This window comes from Brachyhypopomus gauderio, chromosome 21 (genome assembly GCF_052324685.1).
Source record: "Brachyhypopomus gauderio isolate BG-103 chromosome 21, BGAUD_0.2, whole genome shotgun sequence".
Lineage (NCBI taxonomy): Eukaryota > Metazoa > Chordata > Actinopteri > Gymnotiformes > Hypopomidae > Brachyhypopomus > Brachyhypopomus gauderio.
This window is the reverse complement of record NC_135231.1, coordinates 5,182,454-5,205,866: the sequence shown is the minus strand read 5'-3', so window position 1 is coordinate 5,205,866 and position 23,413 is coordinate 5,182,454. Positions and strand designations below refer to the sequence as shown.

The following is a 23,413-nucleotide window of genomic DNA, read 5'->3' as shown; positions in this document are numbered from 1 at the left end:
TCAGTTTACCTTGGAATCAGGAAAAGTGTCCTTGAAGAACGTTGGTAGCCATGACAACAAGGTGAAGAAGGTGCTAGCAGTGCACAGGTGTGTGATAATGACCGCACTGATGGACATCCGAGAGAGAGAGCCAGAGAGAGAGGGAGAGAGGGAGAGAGAGAATGAGAGAGAAAAAAACAAATATGATACAGGACAGGGCTAATGACTAAAGAAATTAGTTTAATTGTATTTAAATCACATCACAAAATCATGATATTCAGGATTTCATGTAACTCTATAATTTGGGGAGCCATAATATATACTATTAGAAATACTATTTATGAGACACACCTTGTAAGTGTACAGTTAGGGACTATAGTCCATCTGTTGCCTTGCACAGTCTGGCCAGGCAAACTGCCAACCCTTCATCAATGGTCATTTTCTCACCACGGGCCCACCGTCGGATGGATATTTTTGGTGGTGGGCCTCTCATAGCAGCTGAACTACCGTGCCACTACCAGGTCAGGGTCACTGCTGTGTGGAGAGTTGCCCACCACCCAAATAATATCCGGTCGGTCGTGGTCCTGTGGTCCGAAGCAGTGGTGAAGACTTGGATGATAGCAAACACATTGCACATGGAAACAGATGGACTGCAGTCTGTACCTATATACCTATGAAAGCAGTCTGTACCTATATACCTATGAAAGCCGCCTATCAAACAGGTGCGGCCTGTGTGTGGTAGGGCAAGAGAGGATGTCTGATAAAGTGGGTGAGGAATCGAAACATGACATATGGCATACCACAAATATTTGAATCTCTTTCTCTCTCTCTCTCTCTCTTACACACACGTTCCCGATTCTTATCTTACCACACAGCTGGTTGTCTGAAGAGACGTAACCAGTTTCTGCGGGAGAGTTTGGACGAGGCTCCGGAGCTGCCCAGAGATTCCAGTGTGATGATGGGTCCTGAACACACACACACACACACACACACACACATCTGCACTGACGCCTCAGCCACACACACCTAACGGAAGCTCTAACAGCATAGAGAAAATTATATGCAAGATCCCCCAGTTCTAATGACAGCGTATAATTCACAGAATCACAGTGCATCACGGCTCTTAGGAACAACATGAAACTGCCTCTTCTCAAATGATTTAAATTACACACTCAATTATGTCATCTGCACACATTCAACTGTTTACTGTACACAGGCTCTAGGTTCTATAAGCAGTGTTAACAAAATGTGCATATATCCAGTAAGCTTCAATCATGTCTGAAACAAAATCGCACATAACCCCTATGTGTAAATCGAGACTACACCCCCACATGAGCTAAGTGCAATTTTGTGTGTCCAATCACAAGTATGAAAATATGCCAATCTTGGGAGGAAAACTCAAATACTACATAAGAAAATTATTATCTTATTTTCCCTTTTTTTCTGCGTTGTGTACAGCAATAATTCCAAAGCAATACTGGCTCTACTAGTTATATACTGCAGTGCTGTGTGTGTACACTCACCCTCTCCCTTGAGCAGGTACTTCCACACACAGAAGGCCCAGAGCATGGAGAGGAGGCCAGAGATGTAGAAGACACTCTCCCAGCCATAGATGTCCAGCATGAGCGAGCCCACTCCTCCGATCACCAGTGTCCTGCAAGGGAGCAGACGTGCTCAACACAGGCAACACAGACGTGCTCAACACAGGCATCTCCCCTCACTCTGCCTCACCCCACTTCACCCATGCCCCGCCCAACGCCCCGCCCACACCACCGCCCAGGCCCGCCCAAGCTCAGCTTCTCACCCCAGATACGAGCCGCTTCCAATGGTGCTCATGAGGAAGCCACGCTCACTCTCCACCACCTTCTGTGAGCACAGGCTGGCCAGAGACGGGTAGTGCATACCTGCACCAGGGACGACAGACAGAGATTTAGGAATCCACAATGAAAACCTGGCTAGAACAGTCAATACGGTTGATTGTGGACAGAAAATAAATATCAGATGTGAGCTATTACCTACTGTAAGGACACACACTAGCATAACACAAACATACAAAACTGGCAAAACTGGTGCTCATGTAAATAGACGAGGCAGTTGTAAACACAGACTGCATCATTAGCTGGGACAGCAGGATGTGATGAAGACTGGACCCCTGTCTCAAAGTCAACCTTCCACAGACAGAGCAAGGTCAAGGTCAAGGTCACAACACCAGCAGCACAACACCAGCTTTTGAGCTCCTCACAAAAGGCCTTCTCTCCAAGTGACAGCACTTTCTTCATATTGTAGCAATCTAAACAGTCTTTTCTGATTTGGAGCAGCTCCTTAGCAGTCCAGAATAATAAAGACAATCACACACTTCACTGTAGAAGAGCAAGACTGCACACTTCCTTTTTTTTTTCTTTTTGAGAAGCTCTGTTTCCAATCAAGTGTATCTGTTCATAACAGCTCTGTCGAACAACTAAAAGCAAAGTTCCAAGTTCAAGAATAAAGAACACCATTATCGTTAACAGATGTTACTGTTACCCACTCACCCTGCAGGAGGCCCATGAGGAAGCGTGACACAGTCAAGGAGATGATGGGCCGTGAGCAGAAGTGGGCCAGGATGGGGGTGAAGGCCGTCATGGCCCCCCATGCTGCAGCCGACAACAGCAGCACCTTCTCTCCTCCCACTCTAAAGGAAACATCACAGGCAACACATACAGTTCATCTTAAAGTTCACCAGTACCACACATTTGAAATGTGCCATATTTATCTTTAATGTGTTAACAGTGTTCAACAATAACGATGGCCCAAATGCTCAGGGCAGGTAAAATGCTTCACCGGGACAAGAGTGCGTAAAATCACCTGATGTTGGCGTTGGGAGGGGGTGGCACAAAGTATTAACAATGAAACAACGTAACAATGCAAGCGAGGCCAAACTCAATTCACTTCAATATTTAACCAGCCGTCATGCAAAAATACTTTATTTGCACATCCAGTCAAAATCAATCAGTTTTGTATTGATAAAAGATGTCGGAGTGAGGCACACAGACAGATGTCAGAGAAACAAAGACGAAGCTAGGCATGTCTGCAGCTTCATCCCCACAGGAATAAGCAGTTTTCTTGGGTTGATGTTGACCCCTCCATCCCAGAAATATCCCAACAAAGCTGACAAAAACTGCTCTTTTTAGTGGGAATTGCATGTATAGCAGTGAAAAAATAGCCCCTAATAGTCCCCTTTCTTTATTTTTAAAACGGCTTCTCTGATCTGAAGAGACAAAACACGTTTTTTTTGTTCCATTCTTCTCTGTACTTCTGTGCAGTCTGTCCATAACGAACACCATGTTCAAAAAGGTCGCAGGACACCTAAGGTCGCAGTTTGATGATCGACTTTGTCTGCGGCCGAGTGCGAGATGGCTGGGATGAGAATCAGCACCTCTAAAACTTGAGACCTTGCCTCAAGTGGAGAAGCCTCCCTGGTGAGGTTCTGTGGGTATGTCCAACTGGCATGTCCAACTGCAGCGGCAAAACACGCTAACAAAGACCTGACTGAATACAAACAGCTGCTGTTTATTTTTCTTCTCTCCGTTTTGTGTTTGTTAATGTTTTAAAGAGCCAAAAATCATCCAGGTTCCAGTCCAAACTACATGCAGTGTTTAGGAGATCTAAAACTGTCTGTTTATGTGATTACTGTTTAACCTTGAAGTTACAGGAGGAAGGTGTTACATTGGCAAAAGCATTACAAGCTTTTTAGACTGCACTCCTCTTGCTGACAAGTGTATTCACCAGCCCAGAACAAAACTAGAGAAATTAATTGAAGATACAAAAGAAGGAAAGTTGAGCTTAGAAATGTGTGCCAGGAATTCAGGGATGACTTTGACAGGTAGCTGTGTGTGTCTATGTATTTGTTGTATTTTCTTTTGATTAATTATTAACTTTTTACGCAGAGTGAAGGTTCAAAAATTGGACGTTGTGATCGACAAAAAGATTCAAGGATGTAGAAACCCATAATCTCCTGAAATCTGCCTCAAAGCCGGTGGACCCAAGAGAATGGTGTGATAATGAGGGACTCCTAGCAGACTTTTGGACAGATCACCTGAAATGTAATTGATTCATTTGCTGGGGTCTTAGAACATGCTGGCTGTGATCAGAGGGGAGCCAGATTTGTGCAATGGCCACCTGCATATTTATTAAATAATAGCCACAATCACAGTAAGCAAAGGCATGGACTCTTGGATACTGAATGCAGAGAACAGAAGACCTTGCTTCTGATTGAGTATGTTTCAGTTTGCCCTCTGTAGAACAAGATAATCAAGTCACACTGGAGAAGTAACTTGTCCATTTAAATACTTACTATGTTAATGTAAATTAACCTAGAGGTGCCCGCTATTCAACAGTTTGATGAAGCCAAGGTTGTGAATAGGTGGCTCATTATAGGACAGAGGTCAAGGAGGTTATAAATATTTCTGGAGATGCACTCTCCACACACCATGATAAAATGTGATATAAAGTAATTTAAGGTGAATTGTGTTTATGAAACTTTGATATGAAATGTTATGAAAATTTATTGTCAGAATGTTCACTAATTTAACAATAAATAACCATAACTATAACCATAACCATATGAGCTTGTGTGCTTATTTATATGTGAATAACATTTTTAAAAAATAAATTTTTATACCCCAGTGAAATGCTTGATTGTGGCTTCACATGAATATACAAAGCATAATGGACAACACATCCTGTAAAACAGGAGCCATGCCCTTCATTCACAAGCCTTCACAGCGTCACACTTTCCTCACATATGTAATTATGTCCTCGGATGTCTACACATTCACATTACATGAGACAAGGGCTTCAGCCTGTGACATAAGATTGCCTGGCCGACAAACAGTGCCACTCCTATTTAAACAACCCCACCCACCCATAACACACAATATATTTCACTGACCTGTCACTGACGTAGCCTCCAAGGATCTGAGTGAAACAGTAGCCCCAGAAAAAGCTGCCCAGCACCATGCCCGACTCCCTCTTGGACCAGCCAAAGCGCTCCGCCATGCTCACGGCGCAGATGGGCATGGCCACTCGGGCACAGTACAGCAAGCAGGTGCCCAGCAACAGAATGACGGTCCATACCCGTGCTGCTGGCCTGCAGACAGACAAAACCAGAGCTAGTGTGGCAGGACTGTCTGCAGCTATGTGAACTTCCGTGAAGACCAAACCTAAATGACCTGTTTGCTTCAAATATATTTAAAAATAACTGTTTTAAAAATAAGATTTAAAAAGAAATAAAAAAAGTTAGAGTATGTAAATGTGGATGGACAGTTTGTATGGAATTGTTTCTGACAGAATTGTAAGAAAATAGCAACGTTTGTGTGGAATTCAAGAAAAAAATACAGACTAAATCCTCCACCCGCATGATTTTTTATCTTCTAAATCAGAAAATCTAATCGCACGACTCCAATATTTAAACAGTAGCCAAGCAGCTTGGTCCATCAATTGAAAATGTAATTCACCCTATGAACTAAACTGACACGTTGGTGATGTTTAATCGATTGATACAAGTTTAACTAAGTCAGACTTGCTTTTTGTAGTTAAGATAAAACACTAACTGGCTAGCTAAGAGACAGTTACTTTGACTTCAGTTAGGCGTAATTAATGTGTAATTAAAAGCAACAATAGGTTTTATGTAGGCAACTAGCCAAGTATCTATTCTCAACAGGAATGTTTATCACTGAACTAGTAACATGTTATTACATTATAGTGTAAAAATTCTCACTGTCATGTTATTAGGTAAATCTAACGTTTAACTAGTGATACTCTTGGAGTGAGGTAGCTTTGAACATACAGACTATGGACAGTTAAGAAGGTATAGACTACTTTTCTGACATTACAGAGATGATAACGCACTCACCTTGACCAATTCTGATTTGATTCTGGCCACTTTTTTTGAGATCCAACTGGTCCAAAATTATCTGCCGGACTGTCTGTGTCATTTGCCAAGTCGGGACAAGAGTTCTTCCCAAGTTTTTGTAGAATTGCCATTCAACGACAAATTATTGCACGTTTCTCACTATTTTCCGGAGGTCTTGGGGGGGGGGGGGGGTTAGCTCTCCGGAGCGTGACAGGCAAAAAAGCAAAAAGACGAATAATGAGTCTTTTGGTTGCGCGTCCCTGGCAGTAGCATCTCCCCTGGATGGATATTCTGCATCAACTGAAGCATAAATAAGGGACAGAACAATTTTGTTGCACCGCTGACCAGCTGAACAAGATATTCGAGCTTTTCCTGCTGGTAGAAGTGGTGATAATCCACGTGTCAGTTTTCTCTTCTTACATCAACGCAGTTCCTCCAACCAACAGTGGGGTTAAACCAGGAAGTAACGCCACTTCATGCAAAACAATAAAATCGCCAGAAATAAGCAGTCCTGTATATTGTCATATATTATTCTGCAACTACAAGCGTTACAAAAGCTTCATTACAGGCGCATAATTAACATACTGAACGCCAAACGTGCCGCTTGGTTGGTGAAACATCGCCAGCCTCTTCTAAACGACGACAAACTAACGTTTATCTTCGGTAAGTAAACACGTACGGGGACATTTTCCGGATACCACACAACGTATGAACGAAAATATTTTTGAAGGAAATTTATGAGACCTTCTGTGTGGATAACCCGTTTCTTCTGTCGTGGGTGAATCTACTGCATTAGCTCCCCAGCTAAGCAGGGCCAACCGGGCTTGTGTTTTGGTCCCAGTGTACTGACGACAGCGGAATGCAACATAAACCAACGTTATGTAAAATAACTGGCCTTTAATTCTCATAACCCAGTTGATTAATATAGCGTCCATCGGGGTGGTCTGCAGGAATACTAGCACCAACACACCATAATAATAGAGAGATGTACAAGAACTTCAAAAAAGCATTTAATACCTCAGTAAAGCTTCTGACTTCAAAAACTCACTAATTTGTATTTTCTATAAATTACATTATTGAATATGTTGATGACAGCGGTACTATAATAAGATGCAACAGTAGAAAACAAACATTACAATGACACATATTCACAGAGCAGATGATCCCTCTTCGTCCTTCCTCTAGAACATTTACAAAATGGTTATCTTCACAATCTTTGCACTGCAAATAAAGTGGACGCAAAAGTTCCACCGTTACACAATCAGTCCACTGTCCTACTGAAGCCAATGCATATAAAGCTTCAAAATCCAGTGGACACAGATCCTCAACATTTGAGGAGAGTGAGTGTAACAAACGCCATTGTCCATTCACTTAACCATCCTGAAGATTTAAGCTTCATTCACATCCAAACCTGTCTAAAGAGCTTTTGACCATTACATACAGTTCTTGAACATTCATTGACAAAAGACACTGTAAAGTAAGTATCTGCAAAACACAATGGATAGAATTAAATTTTTTCACCAAGTCAAATATAGAGGTAACAAAATCATAAAATTTTCTCTGCATTAAAAAGTGTTTCCATTTTGGCCATAAATCACATTTAAAATTCAAACATTCCCATTTGCACGACCCATTTAATGCAAAAGTCTTTGATAAGCAATAACAATTATGCTAAACAAAAAAAAAAAGTATATTTAAGTGTCAGTCACTGACTGAGTATAAATAGTGAAAGTGGAAGGAAAATGTTCATTTGGTTTCCCACAGAAAGCTAGCGTTGAGCAGTTCACTTGGGCTCCTCGATGGTTCCCTTGCTAAGATCAGTCATTTTAGGGTACTTGACCTTCTTCTGGTCCAGTTCATTCTGAGCCCACAGCAGAAGTTTCAGGAGTTTAGCAAGTTTGGGAGTCGACTCCCTGTTCTCATAGTCCAGCACGGCTTGGTTTACCTCACTCCAAACCTAATAATAAATATGGGGTGAATTTGCATAAAGTAATGAGAATAAATAAAGATAATAAATTATCTTAAAGCAACAATTTTTGTGAATATCTGACAAAGTTATAAATAAAAAAACTACAAAACATGTAAAACAGTCTATTGTTAGTTTCCAACTATGCCAATAGTTTCTTGGCATTTTAATATAAGGAATGACCTGGCCCTCCAAGCACGTTATACTGACCTGGCCCTCCTAGCACGTTATACTGACCTGGCCCTCCTAGCACATTATACGGACCTGGCCCTCCTAGCACATTATACGGACCTGGCCCTCCTAGCACGTTATACTGACCTGGCCCTCCAAGCACATTATACGGACCTGGCCCTCCTAGCACGTTATACGGACCTGGCCCTCCAAGCACGTTATACTGACCTGGCCCTCCAAGCACGTTATACTGACCTGGCCCTCCAAGCATGTTACACTGTGCCCAGAACAGCTCCCTACCTTCTGTCTCTGCATCATGTTCAGGAGGTCTCCGAAGGGCGACTCCTCTGGGTTGTCGAAGGCCAGCAGTGCCAGCGTGCGCTCCATCTCAGTCAGGCACTCACGGCTCTCCTCTCCCTGCTCGGCCAGCTGCGTCTGCGCAAACTCTAGCGCAGCCTCGGTCTCACGCAGGCGGATCAGCTCGATCAGGTGCTGCTGCTGCAGAGGGAGATTAGAGACAAAGCAACGTGGAACTGTTTGCATAGCTCTCCTAAGGGCTTGAAGGTGTTTTTTTGTCAGCAAACGTTTGCATCATACATTTAAAAAGAGCCTTTTACCTGGAGATGGAAGTAAAGGTAGCGGTTAGTGTCTAGAAGTTCAGGGTGCAGACTGTTGATCAGAGCAATAGCCTCCTGAATCTGACCCTTCAGAATCATCTCTCTGATCTTGATCCTCTCATCTAGCGAGTCCAGGTCCACGCTTGGCTCAATGCCTGATTCCAGTCTGAATTTCTCTGCTGCCTCCTTAAAACCCTCTAAACACATGAGGGCAGAGTGAGTCAACAGCTCACCCACTCATCATTAGACCATACAGATCCGTATAACACCGCATACCTGTTACCAAGTAGTTCATGATGAGTCGGTTCATGTCTGCACGTTGAACGTGAACATTGTTCAGCTTCTCCATCCACTCATCTCGTGTTATATCCTCTGGCTTTTCAGCATAACTCATTATGAAGTGTCTTTAAGCAAATTTTTAAAGAAGCAAGTAAGAAAATGGTTTTACATTCTCTTGAAATGTTAACACTTGTAGTCATGTTTCTAATATATGCAGCAAACAAACGGAATTGGGATGAAATTCACCCTAAATTGACGTTTTTTCCCTAATTCCACGTAATTGCATTATAATCGATATAGATGTCGTATATTATAACAATATGAATGAGTCGATTTTTAACACTTTAGACTTCAGCAGGCACCGACAATATAGGTTTAAAATTTGGCGGAAAACAAGCGTATTGCAGCCATCATTAGAGTCACGATAAATCAGCGTTTGTGTTTTCCGAGATATACGATGAAAAATACTTAGTGTTAAATATCAAATAATTAATGACTTCTGGGATTCCTAACGATAATGAGCGAGACTCACTAATTATTCAGGCCTTCCCGAAACCATAACATTGAAGCCTACAAATTCTCCAAGGCAAGACCCAACCGACTTCCACACATCAGATCTATTAAACATACCAACGTATTTACGACGTCTGATAATATCTTTATAGAACCAATTATACATTGGGCTCTGAACACATTAATAAAAAGGTTAAAAAAATATTTACGAGATGACTGCCCCTAGATTTTACCTGAAAGAGCTACTCTGTAACAGCAGCTTGTAGCACAGGCGAGCAGGGCCGCGAAATGTGTGATCTCGCGATAGTTCGTGACAAACGAGATTTTTACAAACGGCTGTTGCCAGGTGTTCCAAAATAACACAGTTGGTTTATCGCAATAACCCATTTAAAGCCGGTATTTTTTATTCGCCAGAGGAAATATATTTGTTTTAGAATTGTCTTTTTTATAAGCACAATTTATAATCACAAACTTCTGTCACTACATATCCATTTTTTTCTTTTATATAGGGTGCTTTTATCTGCAAATAAGCAATTCCATAGTGACCTGAACCCAGTTTAACTTAATTAATATACGCTCTATACGTCCTCGAAGGAAACGACATTTAAAAATGACATTTAAAAAAAATAAAAAAATTTAAATGACATTTTAAATTTATATATTATATATTATAAAATTATATATTATAAAACATCTATGATGTTAAGTAAAACATTTCTGTTGTCAATAGTCGCTATATAGTTCTCAACCAATTTCCTAAAATGTAATAACACTTTTTTATTTTCTGCATAATCAGCCCGCACCGATAATTACAGGTTACACTGAGGCGTTATAAATATTTTATAACTTGTACCACGGACTCGCTGGGTGAGTTTCCGACCATTCGTCCTCACTGCAAACGCGACGTCAGTGCACACTTTCTTCTAAGTGAAGTGACTCGTTTGGGATATCTCACTGTGCGTCACCTCCACTACTTCTACATACATGCAGAAAATCATTTCTAAAGGACATCGAGACTTGAATAATTTGCGTACTAATCTGCATTCGTCTCTCAAAGGTAGGATCATCTCGTGTGAAGCCTTCTGGTAAAAGCGAGTTTGGTTGTTTCATTATGCATGCTAGCTGGCTACGGAGCCCTGCTGGTACTAAACCGGTGCTGACCGGGCATTAGCGACCCAACATGGATGCTGAGGGGGTGTTAATCTGTTGAGGAATAGAGATTAAGGGCTGTAATTCCACACAGTCCTACCCATTCTTGCCTAAACGACAACTTTGATTCCCGTGGCCATTCTCCTGCCAGTTCAACTCTAGCTATCTTAGACAGGCTAGCTAGTTCAATATCTTTAGGACACTCACTTGACGAACAGCCGTGTCCTATTGAATGTCAAATACATCGGGTTAACTGCCTAGTTAACTATATCTAGATTAATTAATCCGTGATTTGACTCAACTTTGACTCAAAATGGCCAGTAAATGCAGTTTACCATTGCACTTTAAACTCGTTGTACAGAAGGATATTAATTTAAAGGGCAAATGTTCGAATGTGAGTAAAAACAAGCTAGCTGGTGTGACCCAGACCTCAGGACATTATATTTGTTCGTTTGATCTGTTTATATCTACCATTGAGATTGAGTCTTTACTCTAATGATCTCGTTTTTGTCGCTTCCCTTTCGTTTTCTTTTTGACCTCTCACGTGTCCATGTGTATTTGGTAACCTCTTTTGAGAAACTTTTAAGGCCTTTCCAAAAGTAGAGAAGACTTCCTTAATATTGTGACAATGTTTTTCACAATGTTTAAGTGGAGATATGTTAAAATTTGAGGTTGGTTGTAATGAAAAGTGTAGTAATGTATATGCCGTAATATAGCCTACCTCATGGATAGCCTAAAAAAGCTTCCTTTTAGGAATATACTTTATTTTTAATATGTCAGTGAATTGTCCCATGCCATGACCCAGTATGGGTAGTTACCACATCTTGTTTGAAGTACGTTTGTCCCACTGTGAAATCAGGAACCTAAATGCCTGAATGCTCAGTCCAAGTTGGCTTGACTTGTTCATGTTTTGCAAGGTATCGTGTTCATGTTCTTCTGCTTTTACCCAGTGTAGTAGGTTTGCGGTTAACCATTTGTTTGGTTACTGTGCAGTGTTTTCACTAAGATATTGTGGTGAGGATGGCTGAAGGCAAAGCTACAACCTACCATTATCACCTAGTTGTTTATATCTTCATGTTGGTCTTCATAACATATCCCCTTAGCTTTGTGTATGGTTGCATTCTTTGTGTCACATTGGTGCAGGGTGATACTGTATATCTGTATCCCAAGATTGATTATACCAACTAACTGGGCTAAGTGTTAATGTAAAAAAAAAAAATGTTTTTTTGCCCATGAAAATCAATGCATTGGCACTATTGTAAAAAGCCAAACCTTTTAGCCTAATAAAGTTACAATTTGATCTACAATTTGCACAGTAGTCTAGGCTATTTTTAGATTTTGACACCAATACCCAATATTACCTAAATGGTGCATACACAGATGATGGATAGAGGTCAGAGCATGATGACATGAAAGAAAACCTGTGATGCTCACCGTGACTATGGTGTCTTTTACCACACCCCTTTCTAAATCCATAGGTATTAGTTTTGAGTTGGTCTCTACTTTGCAGCTTTAACAGCTTTCACTCTTCTTGGAAGTCGGGATTTAGGAGTGTGTATCTGGGACTTCCTGCCCATTCATCCAGAAGAGCGTTTGTGAGACCAGACACTGATGTTGGGAGAGGGCCTGGCTCAGAATGTCCATTCTCATTCATCCCAAAGGTGATCAGAGTTTTGTGTGTCAAGTTCTTACACACCGAGAACTCACTCAACCATGATTTTATGGGCCTTGCTGTTTGCACTAGAGGGTAGTCCTGCTGGAACAGAAAAGGGTCTCCCCAAACTGTTCCCACAAAGGAAGCAACTACTGTCCAAAATGGTATGTTGAAATATTAAAATCTCCTTTAACTGGAACTAACTAGGCCTAACCTTGAAAAACAGCCTTATAGCATCATCCCTCCTGCACCAAACTTTACACTTTGCACAGGCAGCTCCCGTTCTCCTGACGTTCTCCAAATGCAGACTGCCTGATAGAGAAACATGATTCAATACCAGAGAGCCTTACATCACTCCATCTGATTCTTTGCATTGTGCCCGGTGATGTCAGGCTTGCGTGCAGCTGCTCCACCCTGGAAACACACGCCATGAAGCTCTTAGCACACGGAGCTTGTGCTGATGTTATTGTCAGAGATTTGCAATTCCACAGTTTGTGAGTCAACAGAGTGTTGGCGACCTTCACGTACTCTGCACCTCAGCACTCGGCCACCATGCTGTTTAACTTTACATGGTCAGTCAGGTTTGCCGAGATGTCGTGGTTCCTAAACGCTTCCACTTTTTAACAATACCAACAGTTGATTGCAGAATATCTAGGAGGTAATAAGCTTCACAAACCGACTTGTTGCAACAGTGGCATCCAATCACTGTGCCATGCTCAAATTCAGTGTTTGTAAAGACAGACTGCTTGGCCAGGTCACAGGCAAGATGGCGCCTCTGTTTGGCTTCGCCACGGCTTGTTATCTGCGTCTTGTTTGTCGCGTTTGTGTATTGTTTTTTTGCTTGCTGCTTTCGTTACTACTCCGTGTTCAGAATGTCTTGGCTGCTGTAATATTTGATCGGCAAATATTGCTGTAATTTAGGGATTCTGTGGAAAGTTTGTCTGAAACCGCGAATTTTTCATTGAACTGCAAGGTTGGCACGCTAAAGCCATTTTGTTGTTTTCATCTATCGTCCCCCAGGTCCAGCAGGTCAGTTTTTAGTGATAACTGACTTTCTGATCTTTATCATAAGCTGGACAGAGTATTATTGCTTGGGGATTTAAATTTGCATGTTGATGATGAAACAGACTATAGCTATTGAATATAATATTGACAGAGTATTATTGGACAGAGTATTATTGCTTGGGGATTTAAATTTGCATGTTGATGATGAAACAGACTCTATAGCTATTGAATATAATATTGAATTAAATCTTAATATTTAGCCTAATATTATAGAAACATTTTATTTTTGATTGTTTGTTTTGGGTCCCACTCATACAGGTGGTCATACTCTGGACTTTGTTATTTCTATGGGGTTAGATATTGATGATGTCTGTTGTGAGGATTTAGTACTAAGTGATCATAAATGCGTTTTTGCAAAAAAAAAAGTGTAATTCAGACTCTCGCCCCAAAGCAGCGCCAAAAGTGCACACACACTTTGGTGGACACTTGGTGTAGTGGATACAGTAAGTGATCTGGCTGGCTATCCGACGTTTTTTAGTGAGAACACACACACACACACACACACACACTTTGGTGGACACTTGGTGTAGTGGATACAGTAAGTGATCTGGCTGGCTATCTGACGTTTTTTAGTGAGAACACACACACACACACACACACTTTGGTGGACACTTGGTGTAGTGGATACAGTAAGTGATCTGGCTGGCTATCTGACGTTTTTATCTAGCAAGCTAATATTGAGCTTTATGTCTGAGCAACTTTAAAGCTCTGAACCGAGGATCACCCCAGATTCAGAACATGGATCTAAAGCAAAAAAGGTTGCGTTAAGTTATTTAAATCCCTTTTTGCTGCGCGTTGCATCTCACTGTAAGAGCTTCATTAAATTCTGACTGTTAGGAAATTTTGTTAACAGGCTTTAAAGCTGTAGTTAGAGTCTGCTAAGAAAACACTATGTAACTAGCCAAATAATGGTTCACAGATTATTAGCTAGCAGTTAAGTTGCCAGTTTGCCTGTGGTGATTTACACCCCAATCAGAATTTGTCCTCCACATTTACCCATCTGTGTGTAGTGAGAACACACACACACACACACACACACACACACACACACACACACACACACACACACACACACACACACACACACACACACACACACACACACACACACTAGTGAACACTAGGGGGCTGTGAAAGCACACATGACCATAGCAGTGGGCAGTAGTTGGGGTTAAGTGTTTTGTTCTAGGGGCACTAGGGCATATCATGGCCTAACTGGGAATCGATCCCATGATCCTCCAGTCACAAGACCAGTTCCCTAACCACCTGCCCACCATCTTAGTTAGTGGATATTCTCATTAAGGCTGGGCGATATGGAGCAAAAATAATATCTCGATATTTTTTAGCTGAATGGCGATATACGATATATATCTCGATATTTTTTCTTCCCAAAAGGTAATAACAAAGAGGCAGTAATAAGTCAAATCTACGTCCCAAATGAGTTGCGCGAAGAAGAGAGGCAGGACAGGGCGGAAGTTGTTAAAAGAGAAACTCAAGTAAATTCACTATTCACAGTGTTGTGCGTGAACGAGTTCAAAAGAACGCGTTCATTGAACACGCTCATTTTTTCGTGAACGTTGAACTGAACGAAACACATTTTTTAATAACTTGAATGTGAATTAGTGCACATTATGTGTCATGAATGGTAGACATAACTGTAAATGAACGTTGGAATTTGTTTCCATTGAAAACTGAGTGACATCTGTTTTCTCTTTTGAAACGCAACGAGAGAAATTTCCTCCCTCCTGCATTCTCCCTGGTGCCGCTTAAATCATGCATCACCAGACAGAAATGGTTTTGACGTTGTGTGCGCAATGCATTGTGGGCAACGTAGTGTCCGCATGAGAATAGTTAACATACTGGCTAGTTAATAACATACTGGCTTCCACATGACGTTACCCGTGATGAATTGCAGCAGAGCGGGGTAGGCATAGCACATATAAGAACGTATAGCGATTTCTAGCTTGTACTTGTCACGTCTGGCTCCGCCCCCTTCTAGTCTCGTCGTTTTTATGTTTTCCTCGTTCTTGTTACGCCCCTCTGTTTCAGCTGTTCCATGTTAGCTCGTCAAGTTTTACAAGTGTGTGTGTGTGTATTGCCTATGTCCAGACTATACTTTGAGGGATCATTGTCGTTTCTTTAGCTCCTAGTTGGTGTGTATATATAGCCTATGTCCAGACTATACCTTCGGGGATCACTGTCGTTTCTTGATTTCCTAGTTGGGTGTGCACGGTATTCACGCCTTATCTGTGATTCGTGGTTTTGATTAGCTTCATGTTTGTGTATGGTTAAAGTCTCTGTTCCATTTTCAGGTTCGTAGTGTTTTAGGTTTTCAGTTCATGTTTGGTCTCCGTGTTCTCTAACGTGATATCGTGCCTGGCAATACATGTATGTTCTGTTAGACTTCATGTTCATGTATGGCCGTTACTTGCTTCCCGTGTGTTTGTTCATGTCAGTGTATGTAACAATTAGTTGTACTCTTGTTTGGTCTAGTTTTGTACCCTTGTCATTTCCGCTGCCTTTTAGTGTATTAAGCGTTAGTTCTCTATTCATCATGCCACGTCATTCGCGGTCCACTCGCGTGTCGTCTGCAAATGTAAGATGTGAAATAAAATCTAATGAGATTGTACTATCTACTTCGCATTTGTGTCCGCCCCTTGATTGCACAACAGCCAAATCGTGAAAAAAGTATTTGAATATCTCACGAAAAAAAGTAAAATAAACTGAACTTTGAACTAGTTCATAATTAAAATTGTGAACTTTGAACGTGAACTGTTCATGAAATACTTCCACACTACTGATGTAGCTCCTCGTTTAGGAACTAAATCATTCACAGTGTGAGCACTGCTGCTCTCTCCGCTGTTGGCCATGTTTATTTTGCACGCTGCACGCACAATCTGCGTCCTTGCGTCATAATGTCGCGATATAGCGAAATCCTATCGAATAAAGAAATGTACCGGTATTTTTGTGAACGATATTATATCGCCCACCCCTAATTCTCATTTTAAAACAGTGAGAAATACAACTGAGCAGTTGCTTTCTAGCATACTTATCTAAATACGTGTGTCCTCACTGTCTCTCTCTGCATTGGCGTCCACCGTGTTTTTTTTTTTACAGATTGGCTGTCGAAAGTGGCTGCATTGCATGATGGGATGCAGTACACCAGGAAGTTATCTCTGTCCGCGTACTGGAGTATTTAGTGGAAGTAGTACGTCATCCGGGGCTACTGGAAAAATTCATTTTGGTTGCATACTGCATACTGATTTGGGGCTCAGAACGTGAGTAGTAGGCCTATGTAGTAGACTGTTTAGAACAGAACCTGTGTTGTGTCCACTGCTCCTGTAGTTGCAGCCAGTAGGATTCTGTGATGTTACAGAGAATCCTGCTGGTTATTAACAGGGGACTCACAAACAGGGGCAGCTTGCACTAACTGATCTGGCACGACATATAAGACGTCGTAGGTTAGCCTAAGGAATGTCCTTACCAGCTTTGGTCCAAAGAGGGACGATGTCCTATTTCAACTCTAGCGCATATGCCTCATTAGCATTATGTGTGTGACGTACAACGCACTGGTCTGTAATATGGGTGGAGATGCAGACGACATAGTTGTTCATCTTTCTTATGTAGTAGAGATGACAAATGGCATGTCATGGTACAGCCCCTGAACGCTCCCCCTGGACGTTTCCACGTTTGTCTTTGTCTTCCATTTCCACCGTTTCTTTCACAGCTACTGCTTCATCCTAGCATTGCGTTGCAGTGCCTAATCATGACAGAGGTCAAGGAACTGGGCCGTGGCCCAGGCTGTCTTGGGTTCAGTGGCAGCTGACTTCACTTGAGCAAGCTCAGGGTGACTAAATGTAATTGATACTGTGTGAAAAGGCCACTTTAGGACTTAATCCAGGACGTGTTGGTGTCCGAATAGGTTACATGACTCTTCTGACACCACAGCACAACAAATATCCTGGGGGACACGTGAAGAGTTCTGAAAACTGAGAGGGCCAAACAAGTTCTTCATGCTTTGAGCTGTTTAGGTGTCATTTAGGATGATGATATACATCTCTGGTACAAACAGAATCAACCTCAGAACCATCAGTCCTTTGCTGACATTTGCCACCGTACTAATTGAGCTGAGGTAAATGGGCCATTTAGTAAAACTAAAACATTTAGTAAAACAAGTAAAACTTGTTGAGATATTTCAACATTTCAGTTCAAAACCGCACGGGGAGGGCGACCCTGACCGGCCACGCTCGCTCCAGGGACATCGTCTCCTCCTGCCGCTGCTGAGTAAATAGGCCATTCAGAGCTCTGAAGGTCACAGTTCCAATCTTTCACCAGACACGGGCAAGAGCGGCAGGGGACAATGGAGACATGGGAGGGGCCCCGCGGAGGAGACTGGGAGAGACGCTCCGTGGACACAACGAAGGCAGATGGGCCTGGGGGAGGGGATAAGGCTGAATTATTAATATTTGAATAATTTGTAATTGTGCCGGAATATGCGTAGCGATCAGCGTGGCATATTGCTCCCATGCAGATAATATGGCCTGTCTGGAACTGAGAGTAAGTGGTATCAGAGAGAGCGATTTAAAGGGAGCCACAAAAAGATTTAGCATGTCCATATGGCCGGGGCAGGAAGCGGGACTGTGTGGTGTGTTGTGGGCGGTTACAGAGACGGACGGATGGATGGATGGATGGTGTGTGTAAAGGAGACGAGGGGGTGGGGGAGGGGGGGGGGGGGGGTGATGGGGCTGTGGTCATGACAATACCAGGCCAACTGTTGGGCTTTATGAAATTACCATGTCTACATGTGCTTTTACTATCCAGAGCAACACGGTACTATCAGAAACTGTTGGCAATAATGAAAATGCAGCGTGCTTCTAATGTTATGGCTGTTGGCTGTTTGAATCCCAAGTTCTGCGATTAGCCACTTCTGTGTTTCTCTCTTTCTTTCTTTGTGTGAACTATGACTAAATGAATTCCCATTGTAAAGAGCTGGGAAGTGAAATAACTCCTGTACAATAAGGCCTGTATGATTAGCCTCACTGTGCAGGGAAGCGCCGTACACCACCACACTGGAAGAACATGTGAAGAACTGGTGTGAAGAACATCCCCTCCTCTCTTCTCCTCCGTATCACCTTTTCAGTAGCTTCTTCAAGCTTGTGTTGCTTGTGTGGAGTCAAGGGTTCATCCCACCTGGTGGTTTAGGAAGAGGGGTGTGAGTGAAAGACAAACAGCAACACCACACGTCCCTGTCAGCCTGCCGCTTCCTGTGAAGCATCACTGATCGGTAGTTCAGGGTGAGCAGAGGCGTGTACAGGAGACGGACAGGACTGACCGGAGCCTCACAGACCACCTGAGCAGATCAGTTAACCGCAGAGCAGTGAGAAATGAAAACGTACGAATGTTGCTTCACCATAAGTGTCGTCCCCTCTCCATTCATGGGTACTGACTATTGTTACAATGATGACTGATATGCAGGGAATTAGCTCTTTGACTGGGGCTGAGACATCATACCTCTTTCTCATCCCTCTCTTTTTCCCAGAGGCAGCGGTGTGTGTGTGACGGGACGGTGTGTGTGAGTGTGAGTGTGCGTGGAAGTAATGGCAGACCAGCAAAGGCAACGTGCTTTATCCACATCAGGGGAAACACTCTACGAGATCTTGGGTGTCACTAAGAACGCCACACCAGAAGACATCAAGAAATGCTATCGGTAAGAGAGTGTGGACGCCTGGGTGCGTGTGTAGACGCCTCTAAGCTGCAGCTCAAATATTGCTGGTTATTCCAGCTCTAATAGTCAGGGAAATTCCTTGAGAAATTACCATCAGCCAGATTTTTCCTCTTGTAGATCACCTGTTAGAGCAGGTAGAACAAGGCAGAAGGCAACATCATGGTTATGTGTGAGGCTAGGGAGCATGAATTGTGTGATGCTGATATAGTTAAGTCTGCCTAATGCTTAAAATGTAAATGTACAGTCATGTTACCGTCCACCAGGGGGCAACAAAGAGCTTTTCTAGCTTAAGTTTGAGTAACAATTTAATTACAGAATGTGTTTGAAGACCAATCTATGGACGTTGCGCAATATATGTTTTGAAAGGTTGGGGAAAGGCAGGTTAAAAAGGTGAAAGCAAAGTTGAACTTCGTCTCCGATGTGTCTCCATTGTACCCGTTGTAGGAAACTAGCACTGAAGTTCCACCCAGACAAAAACCCCGATAACCCAGAAGCAGCAGAGAAGTTCAAGGAGATCAACAACGCTCACACAATCCTCAACGATCCCACCAAGCGCAACATCTACAACCAGTACGGCTCCCTCGGCCTCTACGTGGCCGAGCAGTTCGGGGAGGAAAACGTCAACACGTATTTTGTGCTGTCCAGCTGGTGGGCCAAGGTGTGTGTGACAGCCAGTGTGTGTGACGGCCAGTGTGTGTGACTCAGGCAGGAAATGTGTGGGAGTTGACATGGCCGTGCAGAAACCATTTCTTTTTTTAAGATGATGAACGGGGCATGACTTTGACCTTTTCTTTTGTCATCCTCTTTTTGTTTCTCTGTCTCTGTCTCTGTCTCTCTCTCTCTCTCTCTCTCTCTCTCTCTCTCTCTCTCTCTCTCTCTCTCTCTCTCTCTCTCTCTCTCTCTGTCCCTCTTTCTTCCTCCACCCCCCCAGGCACTGTTTATATGCTGTGGCATTGCTACAGGCTGCTACTGCTGCTGCTGTCTGTGCTGCTGCTTTAACTGCTGCTGTGGGAGGTGTAAGCCGCATCCGCCCGCCGACCACGATCACGACTTCTACGTCTCCCCCGAGGACCTGGAGGCTCAGGTGCAGCAGGACGAGAGAGGTCAGATTCATGAGTCCTTTAGTGGCCGAGCCCCACACACACACACACACACACACACACACACACACACACACGGTTGTTTTTGTTTTCTTTTCTGAATGCTCACCACATGTGCCACTGTTTTCTCTGCTGCTCATGGGTGCAATTATCAGCTTATCTTCATAAAAGATGTAATGTTTAAAGATGATAAACATGCATAAACATTCGTTTTTGTTTATACGTTTTAGTTTCACTTGGGAAGCTGGGGTTGACCAAGTTGGCAATGATAATGCTTGTATGATATTCTTACCAAATATGTATGGGCCTGTGTGTTTTTGTGTGTGAAACAGCACCCACAGATTTTGACCCCATCATCGTTCAGCCCTCCTCCGCTACGGAGACCACTCAGCTAACGTCAGACGGTCATCACACCAGCTATCGAACCGACACCGGCTACAACTAGAACTTTCCAGCAACCCCCAATCGACCTCCTCCTCCTCCTCCTCCTCTCTCTCTCTCTCCTCTGGGACCACCTGGCCAACAAGGGTAGCACGACTTCACACCCTGCACAACAACTGCCAAGCAAGCGAAGGGGAGGAGAAAGAGGAGGAGAAGGAGATGACGGGTCCCCATGTGCCTCTGCTGTGAAAGCTCTGTCTACGCGGGGACACGCCTCTACACAGACAACCAATCACATCACTCCTTTTCTTTTGCCTTCTTTCCTCCTTCACTCCTAACGCTACACTTTGTAAGTCGCTCTGGATAAGAGCGTCTGCTAAATGCCGTAAATGTAAATGCACCTGAACTATGCGTTTGGGTTCATTTTATAGGTCATCAGTGCACTGCATCTGGATTTAGTACACATCAGTGTTTTACTGGATCTAGTACACATCACTGTTTTACTGGATCTAGTACACATCACTGTATTACTGGATCTAGTACACCACTATTTTACTGGATCTAGTACACATCACTGTTTTACTGGATCTAGTACACATCACTGTTTTACTGGATCTAGTACACATCACTGTTTTACTGGATCTAGTACACATCACTGTATTACTGGATCTAGTACACCACTATTTTACTGGATCTAGTACACATCACTGTTTTACTGGATCTAGTACACATCACTGTATTACTGGATCTAGTACACATCACTGTATTACTGGATCTAGTACACCACTATTTTACTGGATCTAGTACACATCACTGTTTTACTGGATCTAGTACACATCACTGTTTTACTGGATTTAGTACACATCACTGTTTTACTGGATCTAGTACACATCACTGTATTACTGGATCTAGTACACATCACTGTTTTACTGGATCTAGTACACATCACTGTTTTACTGGATCTAGTACACATCACTGTATTACTGGATCTAGTACACATCACTGTTTTACTGGATCTAGTACACATCACTGTTTTACTGGATCTAGTACACATCACTGTTTTACTTTTAACCTACACTGGAACAACACAGCATCACTCCAACTGATATGATCATGTCATGACAGTATTTAGTATTTCAGATTCTTAAGATGATTTTGCAATAGGTGATCACTCTGAAACTGTAAAACTGGGCTCTTCCAGGTGTATGTATCGATATGGCAAAAGTTTGTTCTATTTGCACTGTTTTACGTTTTTATCCGTTTTCGTTTCAGCATCCTCTTTCAATGTGTTCAATGTGGGTTTTAGCAAAGTCCCGTTGAGTGCACGGTCTCTCTGTAACCATTCGCACCTGCACCTCTTGGCCTGTGTCTATGCACCACTGTCAGCACATGCATCGGGGAGTCTTTGACTCCAACAGAAATCTAGTGCCATCCATGACTAGGGAGATTGTGAACCTGTTGCAAAATGCGTGTGCATATGTGTGCATTTCTGATTGGTCATATATGTGATTACATTTACTGTGCTTGGCTGTGAAGTCATTAATCTTTACCTACGTTGCATATGCAACCATGTTTGTGCTTCACACCAGATAAACAGCTACTCTTAGTGTAATTACCAATACATTACAATTACAATTAATTCCTCCTTCAAGCCATATTCACACATTCAGAACTAACAGCTCATATCAGAGGCACACCCAAGTTTTATAAACGTACTTTGGGTTTGTCATTTGGTTTAAAATTTTGTAGCTCATAGTTATACTGTTCTGTAATTGGATAAAATAACTGTGGTTGAAGGTATGCATAAATAGTGTATTAGTTACTGCCAGTTCACCACATTATCCAGTCAGGACTCTGCCACCGTGAAGGGTAGATCACTTCCAACTCACTCACGCTTTGCCAATCTGGGACCTGTTTCCCAAAAAACATCATACCCACCGCTCTGCCATCTAATGATGACCTTTGTTTTGAAGCTTTTGGAGACACTGGTTCTGATCTTCTTGGACACACCTCATTCTTTGGGCATTCACAGTGGTAATAGACGGAGGTGGCCATGTCCGAACACCTCAGCACACTGCAGTTTACCTTGGGTGAAAGCGTTGTTAGTTAATGCGAGGTGTTTCACCATTTTGAAAACCCCTACGTCTAGAGTGTTTTTGCTGTTCATTTTTTTTTTTATTATTCTAAATCACTGTTCAGTCTGTATGAATGTTGCTGCATGTATGTGTGTATGTGTGAATGTACATGTGATTGACACCTATTTCTGTCTAGTCTGAATCTACTTGAGAAAGTGTGTTTGTGTAGTTTTACACTATACATTTAGATATCACCACTTTCTTCTAGTGTGTTTTCTTGCATATCTTTTATGTTTAAATGTTTAAGATTAATCTGAGGGTAATGATGATTATTATTATTAGATATTATTTTACTATAATCTCTGAAAACACATCTAAATTGGGACTTCTAATATGACTGCATCACAGCTTGCATAAGGAAATGTGCCCTCTCAGATCTATGCATTCAAATTGCAAAATGTGTACGCTCCTGTTTTTATTTTTATTTTATATATGTATATTTTTCTTTAACTTAATTTGTCTACAGGGTGAAAGATCTGTTGTGCAACTTCAGCCCACAGTCTGTGTGAAGGCAACGTCTAAAGAAAATAATGTAATCATCTCCAAATATTCTTAAAGAAATGTTATAGTAATAGTGGCAAAATGATACGGTGATATAACAATTATATTTAATTTATTTTCTTAAGTTTTTAATAAATTATTACCGTAGTTCAAATGTGTAAGTGGATGTGGCTATTTTATTGAATGGCTTAATTCTTTGCACTGCCTGGATGTAACTTAATTACTTAATGTAGTATAAATACTGTGTGAGAGGTAGTTTACATGAAATCTTGCTGTTGTACAATA

At 42.2% G+C, this 23,413-nt stretch overlaps 3 protein-coding genes across 6 annotated transcripts in view; 1 reads left to right on the top strand and 2 right to left on the bottom strand.

The window, feature by feature from the left end:
- The window catches only part of slc17a9b (solute carrier family 17 member 9b), a 13,274-nt gene extending 6,784 nt beyond the window's left edge, over positions 1-6,490 (bottom strand). The window contains exons 1-7 of the mRNA XM_076983881.1: positions 5,873-6,490; positions 4,910-5,107; positions 2,511-2,650; positions 1,784-1,883; positions 1,503-1,633; positions 848-944; positions 10-106 (exon numbers count right to left, since the gene is read on the bottom strand). Of these exons, the coding sequence (XP_076839996.1) occupies positions 10-106; positions 848-944; positions 1,503-1,633; positions 1,784-1,883; positions 2,511-2,650; positions 4,910-5,107; positions 5,873-6,003 (894 nt within the window). The 5' untranslated portion in view covers positions 6,004-6,490. The remainder of the gene's footprint in view (positions 1-9; positions 107-847; positions 945-1,502; positions 1,634-1,783; positions 1,884-2,510; positions 2,651-4,909; positions 5,108-5,872) is intronic.
- dnajc5ab (DnaJ (Hsp40) homolog, subfamily C, member 5ab) lies at positions 6,411-23,413 on the top strand. Of its 3 annotated transcripts, none has more exons than XM_076983898.1 (5): positions 6,411-6,535; positions 18,826-18,993; positions 19,456-19,669; positions 19,943-20,114; positions 20,444-23,413. In XM_076983898.1, exons 2-5 carry the CDS (start codon positions 18,884-18,886, stop codon positions 20,554-20,556), a joined length of 609 nt encoding a protein of 202 aa, XP_076840013.1. In that variant the 5' UTR covers positions 6,411-6,535; positions 18,826-18,883; the 3' UTR covers positions 20,557-23,413. The 3 variants fall into 3 exon arrangements, with proteins under 3 accessions (XP_076840013.1, XP_076840011.1, XP_076840012.1); XM_076983896.1 differs by lacking the exon at positions 6,411-6,535 and adding an exon at positions 10,294-10,475 and having other exon boundaries at positions 20,444-23,412; XM_076983897.1 differs by lacking the exon at positions 6,411-6,535 and adding an exon at positions 12,003-12,228.
- On the bottom strand, positions 6,870-9,742 carry gid8b (GID complex subunit 8 homolog b (S. cerevisiae)). Of its 2 annotated transcripts, none has more exons than XM_076983887.1 (5): positions 9,652-9,742; positions 8,903-9,030; positions 8,627-8,823; positions 8,310-8,507; positions 6,870-7,829 (listed from the first exon to the last, which is right to left on the bottom strand). In XM_076983887.1, the coding sequence occupies exons 2-5, from the start codon at positions 9,018-9,020 to the stop codon at positions 7,656-7,658; spliced, it is 687 nt and encodes a 228-aa protein (XP_076840002.1). In that variant the 5' UTR covers positions 9,021-9,030; positions 9,652-9,742; the 3' UTR covers positions 6,870-7,655. The 2 variants fall into 2 exon arrangements, with proteins under 2 accessions (XP_076840002.1, XP_076840003.1); XM_076983888.1 differs by lacking the exon at positions 9,652-9,742 and adding an exon at positions 9,438-9,597.

Coding starts and splice junctions, on each gene's coding strand:
- dnajc5ab (XM_076983898.1), top strand. CDS start 18,884: ATGGCAGACCAGCAAAGGCAACGTGCTTTATCCACATCAGGGGAAACA. Junction 18,994..19,455: donor GACATCAAGAAATGCTATCG/GTAAGAGAGTGT, acceptor TACCCGTTGTAG/GAAACTAGCACTGAAGTTCC. Junction 20,115..20,443: donor GGTGCAGCAGGACGAGAGAG/GTCAGATTCATG, acceptor TGTGTGAAACAG/CACCCACAGATTTTGACCCC.
- gid8b (XM_076983887.1), bottom strand. CDS start 9,020: ATGAGTTATGCTGAAAAGCCAGAGGATATAACACGAGATGAGTGGATG. Junction 8,824..8,902: donor CATGAACTACTTGGTAACAG/GTATGCGGTGTT, acceptor TCATGTGTTTAG/AGGGTTTTAAGGAGGCAGCA. Junction 8,508..8,626: donor ACCTTTACTTCCATCTCCAG/GTAAAAGGCTCT, acceptor CTCCCTCTGCAG/CAGCAGCACCTGATCGAGCT.